Source organism: Bos indicus, chromosome 10 (genome assembly GCF_029378745.1).
Source record: "Bos indicus isolate NIAB-ARS_2022 breed Sahiwal x Tharparkar chromosome 10, NIAB-ARS_B.indTharparkar_mat_pri_1.0, whole genome shotgun sequence".
Taxonomy (NCBI): Eukaryota; Metazoa; Chordata; class Mammalia; order Artiodactyla; family Bovidae; genus Bos; species Bos indicus.
Window position 1 is genome coordinate 33,851,514 of NC_091769.1, and position 22,393 is coordinate 33,873,906.

Consider the following 22,393-nt stretch of genomic DNA (forward strand, 5'->3'; position numbering starts at 1 on the left):
GGACTTAGTAGAGATAGTGCACTTTCACAGAATACATCTCTTTAATAAGTAACTGGAAATTTACCTGTAGAAGAGGAAAACAATCACTTTATTCTCTGTTTTTCTTAACAAAGGGGCAAGTATGAGTGGCCAACATCTGACTAGTTGCCGGGCAGTCCAGAATGATCTCTGATCAATCTTCTATAGTATCTTAGTGATACTATCAATTAGTCAGCAACTCTAAAATCTAAGACAAAAATTCTATGCTTAATCAACTTTTACTTGTTTTCTTAGGATGCCCATCATTTAAAAATGAAGCTGAAGGAACAGAAGATAATTTACAAGTAAGTAGTTTGACTTCAAAGGAATTTCAAAACCTGAAGGATGTGGTGGAAATCAGTAGCCTTAATAAATAAACAATTCATATAAATTCTTAGGGAATTTTTAGATGCCATATTTGTCAGGAAATTTGTGTGTATGTATGTGTGTGTATATGTATACATATATACATTTTACATTTAGAGAGAGGTTGATTTTGTTCAGTTTTTTTTTTATGAAAAAAACTTGAAAGATTTTATTTATAATAGCATCAAGAAGTATAAAGTTCCTAGGAATAAATCTAATAAAAAACTTGAAAGAAAAAAACTTGTTAGAAAAGCCTGATTATAAAGACTGAAATTTTCACAATTAGAAGATTCAATATTGTTTAAATTGCAATTTCCCCTAAAATTGATTTGTATGCAAACCCATTCAAAATCACAAATGTTTTTGTATAGAAATTTATGATGTGATTCTAAATTTTTTTTTGTAAATTAATTAATTTATTTTAATTGGAGGCCAATTACCTGACAGTATTATAGTGGTTTCTGCCATACATTCACATGAATCAGCCATGGGTTTACGTGTGTCCCCCATCCTGAACCCCCCCTCCCACCTCCCTCCTCATCCCATCACTCAGGGTTGTCCCAGTGCACTGGCCCTGAGTGCCCTGTCTCATCAATTGCCTTGCATCGAACCTGGACTGGCAATCTGTTTCACATATGGTAATATACATGTTTCAATGCTGTTCTCTCAAATCATCCCACCCTCACCTTCTCCCACAGAGTCCAAAAGTCTATTCTTTACATCTGTGTCTCTTTTGCTGTGATTTTGTTCAGTTTTATAAGGAATTGGCTCATCAGACTGTGGGAGCTGGCAAGTCCAAAATCCACAGGGCAGGCAGATAGGCAGGCATCTTGGAAATTCTGGCAAGAGTTGATGTTTTGGTCTTGAGTCTGAAGGCAGTCTCAAGGCAGACTTCCTTCCTCTTTGTGGGACCTCAGTCTATAAGTCTTTTCATAATGGGTCCCTCCCACTTTATGGAGGATTATCTCCTTTACTGAGTCTACTAGATTTAGATGTTCATCACATATGAAAATTACCTTCACAATATTTAGACTGATGTTTGCCCAAACCACTTGATACCATGGCTTAGTCAAGTTTACAAATAAAATTAACCATCACAGATATCCCATTCCATACATAAGGTACTTGTATTAAAAATTAATAGAAAAATAAGTGTGAAATGTTGATAAGCTTGAACACCCTTAATCTCAGGAGGTAGTACAAATTAACATTCTTTAGTTACCAAATTGTCAAAGATTTTAAAAGTTAATTTTACCCCTCACTGGATCTTTCCATGAAGTTGACAGATTGACCCTCTGCTAGAGAAAATGTAGCTTGGTAGATTGTTTTTAGAAAGCAGTTTGGTAATACATATTTAAAAGCCATAAAAATAGAAACATTCATGCCTGTTGATCAAGTAAATGAATTTGAAAGGATAGAGATACACACAAAAATTTTATAAACAGATTTTTGAGCGTGTGTGAAATACTGATAATAAAAATTATCTAAATAGAATGGAAATGGTTGAATTAATTAAGGTATCTTTGTCATAAGACCCGTAAAAAAATTTTATTATTTGTAATTTACTTGTAATATATTGAGTAGTAAAAAACATAATTATGTGGTGTTATGATCCATCATTACTCAACTAAAATGATAAATAATTTTGTTGGTTGCTTTTGGATTGTGGGATTCTGAGCTGTATGGTTTTCTTTTTAGTACTTTTAATATCCTAAAGTACTAGTACTTTTAGAATAATAGAGAAAAAAACCAAATTTATATGTATACCTTATATAAATTTTCATATTATTATAAACATAGAAATCACCTAAAGATGTGGCAGACTGTTTTATGTACATTTACAATCAGAAAATAAAAATGGTTTTCATTTTGAAAATGTGAGAAGTATAGCAAAGTTCAAAAAATAAAACATAAATATGCTGTCTTCCATGATAACCATCATACATATTTTTAAATGTAGCCTTTGAGTGTTTTTCTGTACAAGTCAATAGGTATGCATGTGTTACCATATCATTGTACTATAGATTTTTTCCGAAACTTCACTTAAATAGGGAATATTTTTATGTGCCCTTAGTGTTTCAAGTTTACGATTTTCAATCTTTTTGTGTCTGTAATTTGCTTTCAGTGGATGTATCCTAACATATTTATTATACATTTAAGAGTTCTTATTTGTGTTGTAATATATGAATCTATTTATTTTATTGACCACTAGTTATTATTTTATAGTGAATTTCAGTTAATTAGGTGTAAGTAATAAAATACAAAATAAATATTTTTTTAGTTAATTATTTTCCAAAGTTCTATTTTGTTCTGGTATCAACGAAAATAATGCTGGACTGGATGAATCACAACCTGTATGCAGGACAATTTAGAACCAGACATGAAACAACAGACTGGTTCAAAATGGGGAAAGGAGTACATCATTCCAAATGCCAGGCTGGATGAATCACAAGCTGGAATCTAGATTGCCAGTAGAAATATCTGCAACCTCAGATGTGCAGATGATACCAATTAATGGCAGAAAGTGAAGAGGAACTAAAGAGCCTCTTGATGGAGGTGAAAGAGGAGAATGAAAAAGCTGGCTTAAAACTCAGCATTCAAAAAAGTAAGATCATGGCATCCAGTCCTGTCACTTCATGGCAAATAGATGGGGAAAACGTGAAAAACCGTGTCAGATTTCATTTTCTTACAATCCAAAATCAATGTGAACAATGACTGCAGCCATGAAATTAAAAGATAGTTGCTCCTTGAAAGAAAAGCTATGACCAACTTAGCATATTAAAAAGCAGAGACATCAGTTTGCTGATAAAGGTCTGTATAGTCAAAGCTGTGGTTTTTCCAGTAGTCATGTATGGATGTTAGAGTTGAAACATAAAGAAGGGTGAGAGCTGAAGAATTGGTGCTTTGGAACTGTGGTGCTAGAGAAGATTCTTGAGAGTCCCTTGGATGGAACAGAGATCAAATCAGTCAATCCTAAAGGAGATCAGTCTGAATATTCATTGGAAAGACTGAAGCTGAAGCTCCAATACTTTGGCCACCTGATGCGAAGAACTGACTCATTGGAGAAGACCCTGATGCTGGGAAAAATTGAGGGCAAGAGGAGAAGGGGATGAAGAAGGGGATGACAGAGGATGATATGGTTGGATGGCATCACTGACTCAATGGACATGAGTTTACGCAGACTTGGAGACAGTGATGGTTAGAGAAGCCTGGTGTGCGGTAGTTCATGGGGTCACAAAGAATCAGACACAACTTAGCAACTGAACAACAATCACAGCAATCAAAGAAAATATGGGGTTGGAAATGGAAAAGCGTTTTCGGAATTGCTCCCTATGAAGAGAGTGAATTTCTTTAAAATTCATCTATTAAAAGAGTTTTTTAACATTCTGCTTTGGTTTTGCTTCATTTCTACATATAACATTGTATAGAGAAATAACTTCTGCAGGATTTGTTTGCAAACTTTGTACATATCACAGTCAATGGTTTTGTAAAAACGATTGTCTTCTTTTCATAATCTTATTTCCTTCTAGTGCCATATATGTCAAGTCTTTGGTATGGAGTAGTAAAATGGGCAAGATATGAATGAGGAATAATAAATTTATCGCAAGAGGCAAAAAAAAAAAAAAAGTAAAAATTTAGAAATAGAAAGGGATCCAGGGGATCTTCCTGACCCAGCTTTCGAACCCGGGTCTCCCACATTTGTAGGCAGACACTTTACCCTCTGAGCCACCACAGAAGCCCAGAAATAGAAAGGAGGAGCCCAGTGAAGAGAATTACTGTATAACCAAAGCAAGAAGAGTAGTTACTCTGTTGCTGGCTTCTTGGAATCTGTGCTTCATAGTAGAGTCTCTCTATTGCCCCCAGTCCAGCAGGTTACACAAGCACCCCTGAAACAGTTATTTATATTTTATCTTCATTAGACACTTAAGCACTTGCTTGGTTTTTATTTTCATAATAAAGTAGAAAATGTGCATTGTCACTAGAGACTCTAAAATAGGCTTCCACTTAAATGTAATTTTACAAAGAGCAGTTTTTATGTCAAATTTTAATTCTTGGTTTTTACTTACTGTGATGTTTTTAAAATAGGTTCTTAAATTATGTTCCTTTTGATGGGATCTGAATCTTGTCCCTTTGAGAAGGTGCTATACTTAGTGGGTTGTTACTGAACAAAAAGCATATGGTAGGAATGACAAGAGTATGACTTCCAAAGGTAGGCCATAGGAGATATTGCAGCTTCTTTCTGGCTCTCTCGGTTCACCATACTGGAGGATGCCAACTGTCGTGTCATGGGGACACTCAGGCAATTCTGGAGATGTTCTTGTGGTGAGGACCTGAAACTCTGACAGTAAACATGTTCATGAGCCATCTTGAATGCAGGTCATTCACCCCCAAAGGAGACTTCCAATGACTGCAGTCATAGCTAATGTCTTAACTGTAACTTCTGTAGGGAATGTGAGTCAGAACCACCTTGTTAAACTGTTCCTGAATTCATAACCTAGAGAAACTAAAATAATAAATGTCATTTTAAGCCTTTAGGTTTGGGGATAATTTATTCCTGATACAGATTTTGCTACCTGTAATGGGATGTTGCCATAACAAGCACTTTAAAATGTGGCATATAATTTGAACTTGGGGACAGTAGTTAGAAGCTTAATGTTAAGCCTTTGAAGAGACTGCCAATGACGACTGAAGTGAAAATGAAGAAAACCATATTGGAAACTAAGAAAGGAAATCACTGTTATATAGTAGCAGAAAGTGGAGCAATACTGTCACCTATACTGATACGTGAAATAGATAATGTTCTGCTTCTGCTTATTGATAAAACAGAAGTTGGCAGAAACAGGCTCAGGAAGGACTCCTAAGCAAACAAATAAAAAAAGAAGCAGGACTTGCTGGTTTTGAAAAATCTCATCCTCTCAATATGTTGAACTATGCTAAAATTAGGACTTGGCTTCCCGGCAGAGGTAAGTCGAAGGCACTCAGATAAGTTTGTCTTAAGATGAAGCCAGTGTTTTGACTATAACATCCTTTGTTAACATCTTTTCTATATAATCAGAAAGATGTAAGGTGAGCCTCAGAGAACCTTTAATTAAAGTAAGAGGGCTTACAAACAGATTAAAGGTATTCTTAGCAGAAATTTGAAGTAGAAAAGAGTTTAAGTCAGATTTATGACTACGCTTTTTATCTAACAGAGTGAAGCTCGGTAAGATTGACAAGAGACTTACAAAGTTTTCAAAAGAGTTAATTAGCAAAAATATCACCAACCTAAGGCGTGACCCCTAGATCCCCCAAATTCCACTGGCACAAAGCAGGTTTAAAAATGTCGTACATGTAAAATTTGACTACCTTTCATAAAATGGAAAGATAACTCAGACATAGAACCAAAATCTCAAAGGGCAGAGCCAACAGCTTTGGAGAATTATTCCCATATTCAAGGAACTTCTAACATATTCCCACCTTGATTATAGAATTACTTTGGATCAGCGACTCTCCCGTTTTCTCCTACTTTGAACCAGAAGGTTTTATAGCAGTTATCCTCTACCTGCCCTGCCATTGTATTTTGGTTGTATGTGGAGCAGATCATTTCTCTCTTTAGTTCACAGGTCCTCAGAATGAGAGAGAGGAAATGTACTTATTCCTGTTAGTGAACAGCTAAGTTGCTCCCAAATTTCTCACCTAAAGAAGCTATCAGATAGTAAATGTTCTTTGTGGTAATTTATTATGCAGCCATAGCTAGCCAATATCTAAGCAGAAAAGGAAGATGATTAGAATGAAAGCTAATATTTATAGTCATGTTCATTTTATCTTACTCCCATTCTGAACTTCTTTAGATATACATCTCCCTTAGGCTAAATCCCATCTTTCAAAAGAAGATTGTATTACATCTTGGTTTAATAGTGCTTTTATAACTAAAAGTATGTTTGGATAGGGAAAAAATCAGTTCTTATTAGTTTAAAAAAATTCTGAGCCTGATGATGTATATGTGATATATTAACTTTAATTTGAAGGATACTGAGAGGCTAGCGAAATGTGACATTTTTGAAAAGAATCAACTTCCAGAATTAAACTGACAAAAGTCTTAAGTTTACCGTAGTGCCAGTTCTCAAGTACCTCATTCTTATTTTGCAGTGTATTGGAAGTTATAAAGTGTTCTAATTAAGTTAGCCACCTTATTAGGAATAAAGTTTCATAATTCACCAATGGACTTGACATACATAACATTTTGAATTTTAGTGCAGGTTAACTGTAGTTTATCATAGTGGTTATGTTGCTGCTGCTGCTAAGGCACTTCAGTCATGTCCGACTTTGTGTGACCCCACAGACGGCAGCCCACCAGGCTCCGCCCTCCCTGGGATTCTCCAGGCAAGAACACTGGAGTGGGTTGCCATTTCCTTCTCCAATGCATGAAAAGTGAAAGTGAAGTCGCTCAGTTGTGTCTGACTCTATGTGACCCCATAGACAGCAGCCTACCAGGCTCCTCTGTTCATGGGATTTTCCAGGCAAGAGTACTGGAATGGGGTGCCATTGCCTTCTCCGGTGGTTATGTTAGGTTTACTTTATTAGTAATTATTTGCAAAGGTAACTAAAATGGCGTTAAAAGAATAACCCACTATCTTTTTAACCCCAAGAAAATAACTGTTATAGTTACATCATAAATGTTTTTAAGACTTGAAATATGAGTGGAATCCTCTCCATTTTGAATATTTATTAATTTGCTCTATAAAGATTTGAATAGCTGTTTTGTTCTAATAACTACACTAAACATTTGATTATTTACAGTAGACAACTTTGAGCTTTCAGCAGTTATCTTCATCAGTATCAAAAATCACTGGAAAGGTATTTACCTTTCTCTTTCATATATGTCTTTGAAGGATGTCATAACATCATTATTTGGATTTAAAATCATATCTTGCCCATCTTTTATCCCTAATGTTTAGTACAGTGTTGACCATATACCTGGCTGGTACTTAGGAAAAGTTTATTGAAGAAAAATCTTCAAAACTAAGGTGTTTTTAGAAAAACGAAAAACCCCAAGTAGTAATAACGTATGAGTGTTCTTTCTTTTCATTTGGTTTCTTTCACTATTTTAATAAGCCACTTAAGATGGGATTTTTTTGTTTGTTTTCAAATGCTAGCTTATATTTGCTTTAAGATTATTTTAAATTGTTTTTCCAACCAGAGTTATTAGTTGTAACAGCTCTTACTGTTCAGACATGCTAGGTTTGTAACAATCCATAAAACTTGCCTCATGACTGGTTGTGATTATAAGAACAGGATCTCAGATTCCATGCTTTGGGCAGAAGAAGGACACCTAATTGATCTGAAGTGAGACCATATCATATTATCTCTTAACCACTGAGAAATACTTGACTAACTTATCCTTTTTTAGAATTAAGTAGTGTCATTTTTCAGCCAGATGATTAAAAGGATTGTAATGTACCTTTATTTTTTAAAGTCATTTGCTGTAGTTAAGGAGCATATGAATTGTTCATACATTCATTTTCAAAGGTGGTAGGTAGCACTTTAACATGGGTCATTAAGTACTATCTTATAGTTCAGTTCCTGTAACCTTTGTATATTTTAGACTGAGTTTTATTTGATTACTAACAAGGGAGAAAAACTGTATATAATCTTTTTGCATAATGTTTGTCATTGAATTTTTTTCTTGACTCTTAAACTTCATGTAGACTCTTTGGATAGTTAGAAAACTACAAAGAAGAAATCAGGAATCATTTATCCCTACCCCAGAGGTAATTGCTGTTTTAAAGATTTTGGGTACTTCTGCCTCAGTTTTTCTGTTGTATTCAAATACCAAGTAGGGAAAACCACTAGACCATTCAGGTATGACATAAATCAAATCTGTTACAATTATACAGTGGAAGTGACAAATAGATTCAAGGGATTAAATCTGATAGACAGAGTGCCTGAAGAACTATGGATGGAGTATAGGAGGCAGTGATCAAGACCATCCCCAAGAAAACAAAAGGCAAAAAGGCAAAATAGTTGTCTGAGGAGGCCTTAGAAATAGCTGAAAAAAGAAGAGAAGCTGAAGGCAAAGGAGAGAAGGAAAGATATATCCGTTTGAATGCAGAGTTGCAAAGAACAGCAAGGAGAGATAAGAAAGCCTTCCTTAGCGATCAATGCAAGGGAATAGAGGAAACCAATAGAATGGGAAAGACTAGAGGTCTCTTCAAGAAAATTAGAGATACCAAGGGAACATTTTACGTAAAGGTAGGTACAATAAAGGATAGAAATGGTGTGGACCTGACCGAAGCAGAAGATATTAAGAAGAGATGCAAGAATACACAGAAGAACTGTACAAAAAAGATCTTCAGGACCCAGATAACCACGATAGTGTGATCACTCACCTAGAGCCAGACATCCTGGAATGCAAAGTCAGGTGGGCCTTAGGAAACATCACTATGAATAAAGCTAGTGGAGGTGATGGAATTCCAGTTGAGCTATTTCAAATCCTCAAAGATGATGCTGTGAAGGTGCTGCACTCAATATGCCAGCAAGTTTGGAAAAACTGAGCAGTGACCACAGGACTGGAAAGGCCAGTTTTCATTCCAATCCCAAAGAAAGGGAATTCCAAAGAATGTTCAAACTACCGCACAATTGCACTAATCTCACACACTAGCAAAGTAATGCTCAAAATTCTCCCAGCAAGGCTTCAACAGTATGTGACCGTGAACTTCCAGATGTTCAAGCTGGACTTAGAAAAGGCAGAGGAACCAGAGATCAAAGTGCCAACATCCATTGGATCATAGAAAAAGCAAGAGAATTCTAGAAAAACATCTGCTTCATTGACTACACCAAAGCCTTTGACTGTGTGGACACCAAACTGGAAAAATTCTGAAAGAGATGGGAATACCAGACCACCTTACCTGCCTTCTGAGAAATCTGTGTGCAGGGTAAGAAGCAACAGTTAAAACTGGACATGAAACAATGAACTGGTTCCAAATTGGGAAAGGAGTATGTCAAGGCTGTATATTGTCGTCCTACTTATTTAACTTATATGCAGAGTGAAGTGAAGTGAAAGTCACTCACTTGTGTCTGAATCTTTGCGACCCCTTGGACTATACAGTCCATGGAATTCTCCAGGCCAGAATACTAGAGTGGTAGCCTCCAAGGGATCTTCCCTATCCAGGGATTGAATCTAGGTCTCCTGCATTGCAGGCAGATTCTTTATCAGCTGAGCCACAGAGTACATCATGTGAAATGTTAGGCTGGATGAATCACAAGCTGGAATCAATATTTCTGGAAGAAATATCGATACCCTTAGTTATGCAGATGAGACCACCCTTATGGCAGAATATGAAGAAGAACTAAAGAGCCTCTTGATGAAGGTGCAAGAGGAGAGTGAAAACGCTGGCTTAAAACTCAACTTGAGAAAACTAAGATCATGGCATCCAGTCCCATCACTGCCTGGCAAATAGATGGGGAAACAATGGAAACAGTGACAGACTATTTTCTTGGGCTCCAAAATCACCCTGGATGGTGACTGCAGCCATGAAATTAAAAGACACTTGCTCCTCGGAAGAAAAGCTATGAGAAACCTAGACAGCGTATTAAAAAGCAGAAACATTACCAACAAAGGCCTGTCTAGTGAAAGCTGTTTTTTCCAGTTCAAGTATGGACGTGAGAGTTGGACCATAAAGAAAACTGAGTGCCAAAGAATTTATGCTTTTGAACTGTGGTGTTGGAGAAGACTCTTGAGAGTCCCTTGGACTGCAAGGAGATCAAACCAGTCAATCCTAAAGGAAATCAGTCCTGAATGTTCATTGGAAGGACTGATGCTGTAACTGAAGCTACCTGATGTGAAGAACTGACTCATTGGACAATATCCTTTAGCTGGGAAACTTTGAAGACAGGAGGAAAAGGGGACAGCAGAGAATGAGATGGTAGGATGGCATCATTAACTCGATGGACATGAGTTTGAGCAAGCTCTAGGAGGTGGTTATGGACAGGGAAGCCTGGTATTCTGCAGTCCTTGGGGTTGCAAAGAGTCAGACACGACTGAGTGACTGAACTGAACTAACTGAAAATCACCATTAGAATCGATCTCTTCTCCATTTTGATTGTGTCCTTGATCGGATTTTTGTTTGTATTGGTAACAGTAGAGATTGTGGTGATTGGAATTTAGTAAAAAGTCATAGAATTTGAACCCACACAGTCTGATTTGAAAGACCTTGAATTTAGCCATTATATTATGTAACTACGACTGATCTGATCTGATACTACGGTTTATTTAACCATTCATGTTTCTTTGAACATTTACTTAGTTTCCATGGTCATATACATTAATTTTTGTTGGTATTTCTGAATGTGACCTTAGGATAAAATCCTAGAAATATATTCACCAGTTAAAGGATTGTCTAAAAATTTTTAGTTTGTAGGAACTATACAACTACAGCCTGCCTATTAACTAAGAAACAGATTTACAGACAATAAACAATCCCTGAACACCTAATACCACTTTTAAGCCAAACCTAACTTTTTGCGTACACCTATGGCTGATTCATGTTGATGTTTGACAGGAAACAACAAAGTTCTGTAAAGCAATTACCTTCAATTAAAAAATAGACAAATTTTTTTAAAAAAGAAAAAGAAAACATAGGTTAGTATTTCAGTTGATTAATCTAGGTTGAAGAACTTGTTTTTCTTGTTTTTGCTGGACATTGTATCTTGGTATTTTTCTCATATTCCTTCCATATTATTTCATCACTGATTACTGTGTTCAGATTGCCTAAACAAAATACTGTATATGCTATTAATGTTGTAAGACAAAGCTCATAGACTTGTAAAATTAAAAATTCAAGGTTAGTTTATTCCTAAGATAATGAAAAATAATTAAAAGAAACCTAGGGAACATGAGACATTTGTGGTCAAATCTAAAATGCGTTGCTGCCACATCAAAGTATAAATAGTAATTTTGTTGGGCTTGTAGAATTACTAATAATATATTCCCCCTTTCTCTGCTTTCTAAGTTTGCATGTGCTCAGTGCTCAATTGCTAAGTTGTGTCCTAGTCTTTGTGACCCCATGGACTATAACCAACCAGGCTTCTCTGTCTAGGAGATTTCACCAGTCAAGAATACTGGAGTGGGTTGTCATGCCCTTCTCCCGGTAATCTCTGGATCCAGTGTTCGAACCCATGTCTCTTATGTCCCCTGCATTGGCAGATGGCCAACTAGCGCCACCTAGGAAGCCCAAAATACAAGATTTCTTACCAAAGAACATTTCTGTTTTTTTCCATCATGCTAAAATAAACTAGTAGTATAATTATTTAAAACTTCTCTTATTAGATATGACCCAGTCACACACTCAGACCTGTGATTTGTGATATATAAGAATTAAAGTTTGGAGCAGTTGATAGACTGTAATACTCATTTAACTACCTTTCTTCACACTAGATTATTTATTGGGAACAATACATTTTATTTTATTTTTTTAATTTTATTTTATTTTTAAACTTTATGTAATTGTATTAGTTTTGCCAAATATCAAAATGAATCCACCACAGGTATACATATGTTCCCCATCCATTTTAAAAAGTTTGCAGAACAATGCTATTTTCTCTGCCTCAGAATTAATTTAGGGAGACAGGACAAAAGGAGGAAAAAAGCAAAATCTGTATTTATTTTCTCTACGACTGTCTTCTAGACTTATGTTCTAATTGAGATGGAAAATAGATGGGGAAACAGTGGAAACAGTGTCAGGCTTTATTTTGGGGGGGCTCCAAAATCACTGCAGATGGTGACTGCAGCCATGAAATTAAAAGATGCTTACTCCTTGGAAGGAAAGTTATGACCAACCTAGATAGCATATTCAAAAGCAGAGACATTACTTTGCCAACAAAGGTTCGTCTAGTCAAGGCTATGGTTTTTCCTGTGGTCATATATGGATGTGAGAGTTGGACTGTGAAGAAGGCTGAGCGCCAAAGTATTGATGCTTTTGAACTGTGGTGTTGGAGAAGACTCTTGAGAGTCCCTTGGAGTGCAAGGAGATCTAGCCAGTCCATTCTGAAGATCAGCCCTGGGTGTTCTTTGGAAGGAATGATGCTAAAGCTGAAACTCCAGTACTTTGGCCACCTCATGCGAAGAGTTGACTCATTGGAAAAGGCTCTGATGCTGGGAGGGATTGGGGGCAGGAGGAGAAGGGGACGACAGAGGATGAGATGGCTGGATGGCATCACTGACTCGATGGACATGAGTCTGAGTGAACTACGGGAGGTGGTGATGGACAGGGAGGCCTGGCGTGCTGCGATTCATGGGGTCGCAAAGAGTGGACACGACTGAGCGACTGAACTGAACTGAACAGCTAAAATTATTAATTTATACTGCATCCTTTTGCCTCTGCACACAAAAATTGCTATATTAATCTTAGAGAAAGAAAAAGCTAAACGATCTCTGAGCAACCATAGGAGAGTAATTACTATACAAGCCTATGAGAGTGAAGCAGGTTTCCACTGTACATTAAATATTGGCGTAGTTTACTTTTTAGATAATACAGAGGAGCCAGTGTACTAAAAGCATTGGATGTATGTTACAGCTATAGACAACTTTTTAAAAGATGAAGATTGTGCATATGTATGTACATTCTTTGTGGCATTCATATATTAAATTTTCTGCTCTTGTGGAAGATTTTCCACCACCTAATTTGAGGTTATATCCCTATTCCTGTAGTTAATTACTTCTTCTAAAGAGTTACAATCCAATTAAAAAATTCAAAAGTTAGCCAGAATACTTTTTGCCTTTTTACTCTTACCCAAATTTTTAAAAATGTTTTGGCTTTTATTAATTTTAATAACAAATAGTACAAATTTTTTTAATAAAATGACAATTTTTTTCGTATGAGTTTGGCAAAAAATTAAGTGCTTTATCTTAGGCAAGTTACATAATCTCTTTAAGCTTTAGAGTAGAGATAAAATAAGCCAACTACCTTGAAGGGTTGTTGTGAGGATTAAATGAATTAAATCATGGATCAACAGACATTTAGGTGATTATAGAATATTGACTAGAGTTCCCTGTGCTATGTAGTGGTCCTTGTTGTTTATCTCTTTTATATATAGTAGTGTCTATATGTTAATCCCAAACTCTGAAAAGGAGTTTTTCTAGTAGAAAATAGAAGATAGTCTTTGTGGGTAGAGGAAATGACATGTACAAAGAATCAGAATTGTGAAATGTCAGACGGTCCTGGAGAGAAACAGGGTAGTAAATAATCTTAAACAGAAAGTGATTATAAAACCGTGGAGTAGGAGCCATGGTAAAGTGACAGACCTGTACATGCATTTGTTAGTGCTTTTGTTCATTCTCAAAGTTTCTTGTTCATGGAAAGAAAACACTAAGTTTTAGTGAGGCCTAGTTCATTATTATAGAAATTAAGTAGCATATCCACAAATAAGAAAGTTGTGATAATGCCTAGATGTAGAACATTGTTTGTGGATATGTAAATTGTTAAAAGCACCTTGGAAAATAATTTTTATTTTATAAATCAGAGCATACATGTGTTTTATAATTCCAGCATCTCTACCTGTGGTGTAGGTACCAGAAAAATTCTTTTAAATGTGTATCATAAGGCCTGTAGAAGAATGTTCTTAGCACTGTTGTTTGAAATAGCAAAAAATTAAGTGTTTTATCTTAGTCAAGTTACATAATCTCTTTAAGCTTTAGTTTCTTCTTGTGGAGTAGAGACAAAATAATGCCAACTACCTTGAAGGGTTGTTGTGAGGATTAAATGAATTAAATCATGTAAAGTACTTGGGACGATGTCTGATACATAGAAAATGTTTAATATATGTTAGCTGTCAACACTACAAGTGAAAAGGAGTGAGCTATTGCTACATACGTCAACATGAATAAATTTCATGCAAAAAAAGTTAAGCAAGAAAAGCAGGTTCCATAATGTCCCAAGTAGCATGGTATCAGTCAAAATCCAGAAATATCTATAACTAAATATTGTTTAGAAATAGTATTTGTGTGGTAAAACTGTACAGAAGCGTAAGAAATTGGAAATAAACAACTACTTCAAGATAATATTTTCCTATACAGGTGGTATAGATAGGGGATGCTATTGTCGTATTGATGTTATTTGTTGTCTTGGTTATTTCTCTTTTTGAAGTTGGGTGATAACTATGCACATATTTACTTTATTACCTTTATGTTATTATATCTGTAGTCCTTTATATAAAATATTTCCTAAGGGAAATGTCAGTGGTTTGGTGTATATCCTTCCTTATACTGATAAAATTTTAAAATATCTATTTATCCATTCAACTTGACAAATAGGATCATGTCATATTAACAATTGTATACCTAGTGTTTTTTTTCATTTAGCAATTTTTGTGAGTACTGCATACAGATCTTTTTAATGGCTTTTAGAATTTATCATATATATATATATCATAAATTTTTAACCAGTCCCATGGTCATACAGCCATAGGATATTTTCTTTGTTCTTATCTTTTTTGTTAAAAAAGAGTGCTAAGATGATTATTTGTTTATGTATGTATCTGTATAAAAGTTTCTCAAAGAAGAATTGCACTCTCACCAACAGTACAAAATATTTCTCCATACCCTTCCCAGTATCGAGTATTATTATGTATATTTTCCATCTTTTCTAGTCTATAAAAAATTGGCATCAAAGTTTTAAATCTTTAATTGAAGTCCACCAGGTTTTCATGTATTTATTACATTTCTTTTTCCTATGAAATAAATGAGACTTTATCTTGTATCTCAGTGCTTCTAGAGTGAGAGAGCCCATTTCTATGGATTGCATAAATTGTTTATCTTATGAAAACATTCCTCAGACAGTAGTGATTCTCTGCCCTCTATTTTCCAGTGTGTATAGGGCTCCCCAACAGAGCTTAGATAATTGGATACCTTATACGGATTCTGAGTAGGAAAACCAACAAATTTTCATGCCTAAACTTTAACGAGGCAATCATTTAGAAACCTGCTAAAATAAGAGGCAAAAAAATAATGAAAGTTTGCATTAAGAGAGTAGCTAAGTGGGTATGGAGAAGAGAAAATGGATTTGAAAAACACTCATAATTTTAGCTTGTTTTTGAAAATTATTTTATTTTATTGACCAAAAGAGATATTCTGCCTGAATCTGAAGGGTTTGAAACAAGGCTTGAACAATGTCTCAGTTTATTATTTCAAATACAGAGTGGCGGGGGTGGAGGGGGAGGGGATCTACTTAGACTGGTTCATTAGTTAATGAATTATTTGAATATTTTGATAGAATATAATTGTGTTATATTTTAAAATACTATGATTTTACATGAAAATAAAGGGAGAAAGTATATACCTATATTTTAAAAGAAACCCACCTTATAAAAAGTGAACAACTCTTGAAAATTGAAAAAGCATTCATTATCATACTCAGGAATAGAATTAGCATTCATTTTATATCCTTTAAATCTTTTATCTTTTCATGTTAAAATATGTAAATAAAATTTTATATATGGACTTTTTAGCATTAATTCTCCACAAAGTAGATATTATTCATAAGCCTAATTTCAAATGACCACTTATTATGTTAAGTGGACATACCATAATTTACATAACCATCCCATTAATTTGGGACATTAAAGTTGTTTCTTCATTTTTACTATTAAAAAATTTTCTGAGGAAAATATTTTATGTCTAAAGCTCTTTCCATTCAGTACATTTTTTTTCTTTACTAGATCGAGTAAATGTTCAAAATGTATACATGTTTTTAAAGCTTTTGATATATTTTATTAAAAGTGCTATTCAGAAATGGTTGGCCCAGATTTTACTCCTGTGTATAGAATTAGCAGTGAATGAGAATGACCATTCTCCTATCACCACTTTTTTTTTTTTAACTTTATCAGTTTAACATACATCTAAATTTAAGCTTGCTGAAAGAGATACAGTTAAGTAGTAGAAAAATGCCCTTTTTCTGTTAGATTCTCTACAAATGTTAGTTTCTCACAATTCACAGATAGTATATCCCTTATTATAGATTGTAGACTGTACATTGAAGGTTTATTTGTTTTACCAGACTCCTGAAAGATGTTTTAGTTATTTTATTAACTGAGACACTTTGAGGTGTATAGCTGTAAATTTACTGTGTAGTATGAAATAATTCTTTAGGTTAATTCCAGGTAGTTTGGTAAGCATTTAATAGTTGAACTAAATCATTTATTACCCAACTATCATCCACATGTTTATTTGTTTAATAATGAAATAATACTTTTTATATTTCCCTTTAAAAATGTATTTAATCAAAAAGAAATGTATTTACTGTTTAATGTACAGAATATAATTAACCTTAGTCATACAGTAAAACACTGGGTCATGAAACCATTTTATATTTGTTCAGATACATATTTTTAAGTAAGTTTTATTTTACAATTGTTAAATGATTTCCATTAGATTAGAATGCAGTAAAGACGACCTGATCCAAATAGTTGTCACCATAAAAAGCATAATTATTTTATGACCATTCCTGATACTATGACTAACACTGCAGTTTGTGCTTATTTATAGTTTTTAATCTCTTTGAGTTATCTCAGCTGACCCTGAGATTTTTAATACAAATATTGTACCCACTTTATAATAAAAAGGAATTGTGATTTAGAAAAGTCAGTTGCTAAAATTTTATACCCTAGGTGGATAAGACAGGGTTTCAACCTAGGCCCTTTCTCTAAACCTTTTTGTTGTTCTTGTTGTTTTCTTCTATTCAAGTTGTTTATGATTTTTGACAATTACTTGGGTCATTTATTTTGAAAACTCTCTGGAACAAATACATTTCGTGAATTTCTTTTATTCTTCTCAACTTTTATCATGCATTTTGAAAGAATGTTTGCTGAATACCATTATCTAGCCAACTCCTTTGCAGTAACTGAGCATTGTTATAACAGGGGGCAACTATTAGGAAAATTATATAAAAATAGCAATTAACTGGGTTTGACAGTTAGTTTTCAGTAGGCAGTAGATTCTCAGATACATTTTTAAAGTTTAATTGCTTCCTGATAAAATAGCAGCTTTTAGTTTTCAGAGCATTTTTGTATATATTCTCACTAAATCCTTCCAGTAGTCCATGTAATAAAACTGTATAGGTATTATAATTATTTAATAATTGAAAAAACTGAGTTCCAGAGAAATAAAATGTCACAAAACTACTTTGTTTCAGAGCAAGGGCCATACGTGCACTTATAAATTTATCATATCTTGCCATTTAATGAGTATTATTGTTGAATTTTAAAGTAAGCCAAATTTTAATGTTTTTATTTTTATAAAATTGTAAAGGTTTCTCCTTTTAAAAATATTAGCCCTGTTATGATTACTGTAAATATTTTAGAGTGAGGCAGTAGACGTATTACTGTCATTTTACTTGGTTGTCACTGTTTCTTCCCAGATAACTATATACTAATGGGAAAAATAATAGCAAGTAGTTATCTCATTTCTTAAAAGAAACAAAACCTTCTCAGGACTTTCTGTTTTCTGATATGCTAAGTTTCACTTATTCAGTATTTATTTCACAGAAATATTGTTTATGAAGTTTCAAAGCATTTCATTCATGACTCACTGATTGACATATCTCCTTTCCTAAGTCTGTATATGATTTGAATCCTTCTAAGTAATCCATAAATTAAGGCTAATAATTAATTTCCTTATTGAACAAGATCATAGACTACTATCTTCCTTCTTTGACCCCTCATATCATACAGTACAGTCTTTGGTACTGTGTAAAAAACAATTTTTAAAGAAAATTTTCAAAGTAACAATTTTACTGATTTGCATTTTCTTCCTCATAATTTCTTCACTCTCTGTGTACATATTACTTTTAGTTATAATTAACAGCTTTACTATAATCAGATACATCTCTCACATGGCATGGTTAGCCTTCTGATTCATCCTATATTGTTTTCTATAAGACGGTCCCTTTTGCTCATAAACTTGAGTTTTTTTTTTTAATTTTAATTCATATTCTGTTATTTTGACATGGCTTCATAATGTGTATTTGATTTTGGGGAACTGCCATACACAGTGATGGTGCTACATATTGACCAACTTGCTGAATTCTTGTTAGTGAAGGTATTTTATTTTGTTGTTTTCATATTCTGGAAACTAATGAGTTGGGGATTGTTCCCATTAGGCAGCTGAAGAAGATACTTCCAGTTCTCTAGTGAAAGATCATCTTTTCCATCAAGATACCGTGGTTACCAGTGAGCCTTACAGAAGCTCAAGACCTTCTCCCTTTGAAGGTCTGAATGCCAGAAGTGTCTACCTACGAAGCCAAGCCAATCAGGTGAGAAAATAAATAATCTTTTCCAGCATCAGGGTCTTTTCCAATGAGTCTGACTAGAAGCCTGACTAGAAGCTTATCACTTTTGTGGATCTTGTTAAAAGAACTAGTTTTTGGTTTCATGATATTCTCCATTAATTTCCTGCTTTCAATGTAATTGATCCCTACACTAATTGTTATTGTTTCTTTTCTTTACCTTATTTTGATTGAATCTTCTTTTTCTCGTTTCCCAAGGTTCAGTTCAGTCCATTCGCTTAGTCATGTCTGACTTTTTATGACCCCATGGACTGCAGCACGCCAGGCTTCCGTCTCCATCACCAGCTCTTGGAACTTACTCAAACTAATGCCAATCAAGTCTGTGATGCCATCCAACCATCTCATCCTCTGTCGTCCCCTTCCCCTCCTGCCTTCAATCTTTCCCAGCATCAGGGTCTTTTCCAATGAGTCAGTTCTTTACATCAGGTGGCCAAAGTATTGACGTTTCAGCTTCAGCATCAGTCCTTCCAATGAATATTTAGGACTGATTTCCTTTAGGATGGACTGGTTGGAATTCCTTATAGTCCAAGGGACTCTCAAGAGTCTTCACCACCACCACAGTTCAAAAGCATCAATTCTCCAGTGCTCAGCTTTCTTTATAGTCCAGCTGTCAATCCATACATGACTACTAGAAAAACTATAGCTTTGACTGGATGGACCTTTGTGGCAAAGTAATGTCTCTGCTTTTTAATATGCTGTCTAGGTTGGTCGTAGCTTTTCTTCCAAGGAGCAAGCGTCTTTTAATTTCATGGCTGCAATCACCATCTGCAGTGATTTTGGAGCCCAGAAAAATAAAGTCTGTCACTGTTTCCATTGTTTCCCCATCCATTTGCCATGAAGTGATGGGACTGAATGCCATGATCTTAGTTTTCTGAATGTTGAGTTTTAAGTCATCGTTTTCACTCTCTCACTTTCATCAAGAAGCTTTTTACTTCGCTTTCTGCGATAAGGGTGGTGTCATCTGCATATCTGAGGCTATTGATATTTCTCCTGGCAATCTTGATTCCAGTTTGTGCTTCATCCAGCCCAGCATTTCTCATGATGTACTCTGCATATAAGTTAAATAAATAGGGTGACAATATACAGCCTTGACGTACTCCTTTCCCAATTTGGAACCAATCTGGTGTTCCATGTCCAGTTCTAACTGTTGCTTCTTGACCTGCAAACAGATTTCTCAGGAGACAGGTTAGGTGGTCTAGTATTCCACATCTCTTTCAGAATTTTCCAGTTTGTTGTGTTCCACACAGTCAGAGGCTTCAGCATAGTCAATAAAGCAGAAGTAGATGTTTTTCTGGAACTCTCTTGCTTTTTTGATGATCCAACAGATGTTGACAGTTTGATCCCTGGTTCCTCTGCCTTTTCTAAATCCAGCTTGAACATCTGGAAGTTCACAGTTCATGTACCGTTGAAGCCTGGCTTAGAGAATTTTGAGCGTTACTTTGCTAGTGTGTGAGGTGAATGTAATTGTGTGGTAGTTTGAACAATTAAGGTAGAAACTTTGATTATTAATTTTAGATCTTTGCTAAAAATACATTCAATGCTATAAATTTCCCTCTGTGTGCTACTGTCACTGTATCCCACAGCATTTGATAAGTTGTGTTTCATTTCTTTTTAGTTCAAAATACTTTTGATTTCTCTTGAGATTTCTTCTTTGACCCATGTGCTTAGAACTCTGTCGTTTAGCTGCTACTTATTTGGGGATTTTCCAGGTATCCTCTTACTGAATTCTAGTTTAATTCCTCTGTGATTTGAGAACACACATTGTATGATTTCTACTCTTTTAAGTTTGTTAAGGTCCATTTTATGTCCCAGATTGGTCTGTCTTGGTTAATGTTCCATGTAAGCTTGAGAAAATACGTATTCTATTCTTGTTAGATGAAGTTTTCTTTAGATGTCACTGTATCCATTTGTTTGAAAGTATTGTTTAGTTCACCTCTGTGCTTACTGATTTTCTGCTTGCTGAGTCTGTCCATTTCTGAGAGAGGGATATTGAAGTTTCCAGCTATGGTAATTGGTACATCCATTTCCTTGCAGTTTTACCAGTTGTTGCCTCATGTAACTTGATGCTGTGTTGTTAAGCATGTACACATTAAAGATTGTTATGTCTTCATGGGAGATTTAACCCCTGTATTATATAATACCCTTCTTTATCACTGGTAATTTTCCTTGTTTTGAAGCTCCCTCTGTCTGTATTTGTATTTTCTTTTGGCTAGTGGTAGCATGGTATATTCGGAGAAGGAAATGGCAACCCACTCCAGTACTCTTGCCTTGAAAATCCCATGGGTGGAGGAGCCTGGTAGGCTGCAGTCTATGGGGTCGCTAAGAGTCGGACACGACTGAGTGACTTCCCTTTCACTTTTCATTTTTGTGCATTGGAAAAGGAAATGGCAACCCACTCCAGTGTTCTTGCCTGGAGAATCCCAGGGATGGGGGAGCCTAGTGGGCTGCCATCTATGGGGTCGCACAGAGTCAGACACGACTGGAGTGACTTAGCAGCAGCAGCATGGTATATTATACTTCATTCATTTACTTTTCCGTTAACAGTAAACTGCTTTACAGATAGTGGGTGAATTCTATATTAGCAGTAATCCTAATTCCTCCTTCCATTTCTTCTGTCATTGCTGTCATCCATTTCACTTTATATGCATATACCTGTATATGTATAGGTATGTAAATATATGCTGATTTTTTAGCAAACCTCTCTCTTAGCTCAATTAAGAATAAGAAAATTAAAAGTTTATATTATTTTCCCTTGTTTCTCCTAAAATTTTCCATTGTCATGTAGATCCAAGTTTCTGACCTATATATTTTCCTTCTCTCTAAGGAACGTCTGATAACATTTCTTATAAGGCATGTCTGCCAGCAAGAAATTTCCTCAATTTTTGTTGCCTAAGGAAGTCTTTCTCTCTCACTTTTTAAAAACTGATCTTTTTTTTAATTTAAGGTGTTGCTTTTACATAATAGTTTATGCCTCTTAATCCCCTTCCCACATGTTGCCTGCCGCTTCCCTGTCCCCACTGATAGCCACTCATTTGTTTTCTATATCTGTGAATCTGTTTATTTTCTGTTATATACAATATTGTGTTAAATTTTTTAGATTCCACATATAAGTGATGTCATACAGTATTTGTTTTTCTCTGCCTGACTTACTTTACTTAGTGAAATAACCCTCCAAGTTTATCTATATTGGTGCACAGGTCAAATTTCCATTCTCTTTCCATGACTGAGTAGTATTCCAGTGTGTGTGTGTGTGTGTGTGTGTGTGTGTGTGTGTGTGTGTACACTACATCTTATCCATTTGTCTGTTGATGGACACTTGTTTTCATATCTTGGCAATTGTAAATAATGCTGCTGTGACCATTCCTTTGTGGCTCAGCTTGTAAAGAATCCACCTCCAATGCAGGAGACCTGGGTTCAATCCCTGGGTTGGGAAGAGCCCCTGGAGAAGGGAAAGGCTACCCACTACAGTATTCTGGCCTCAGAATTCCATGGACTGTATAGTCCATGGGGTTGCAAAGAGTTGGACACAGATCTTATAGAGTGCCTGATGAACTATGGACTGAGGTTCATGACATTGTACAGGAGACAGGGATCAATACCATCCCCGTGGAAAAGAAATGCCAAAAAGCAAAATGGCTGTCTGAGGAGGCCTTACAAATAGCTGTGAAAACAAGAGAAGTGAAAAGCAAAGG

At 35.2% G+C, this 22,393-nt stretch overlaps 1 protein-coding gene across 1 annotated transcript in view; it reads left to right on the forward strand.

Annotated features, from left to right (window-relative positions):
• The window catches only part of SPRED1 (sprouty related EVH1 domain containing 1), a 121,638-nt gene that overhangs the window by 87,654 nt on the left and 11,591 nt on the right, over positions 1-22,393 (forward strand). The window contains exons 4-5 of the mRNA XM_019968489.2: positions 274-323; positions 18,516-18,668. Coding sequence (XP_019824048.1) covers positions 274-323; positions 18,516-18,668 — 203 coding nt within the window. The remainder of the gene's footprint in view (positions 1-273; positions 324-18,515; positions 18,669-22,393) is intronic.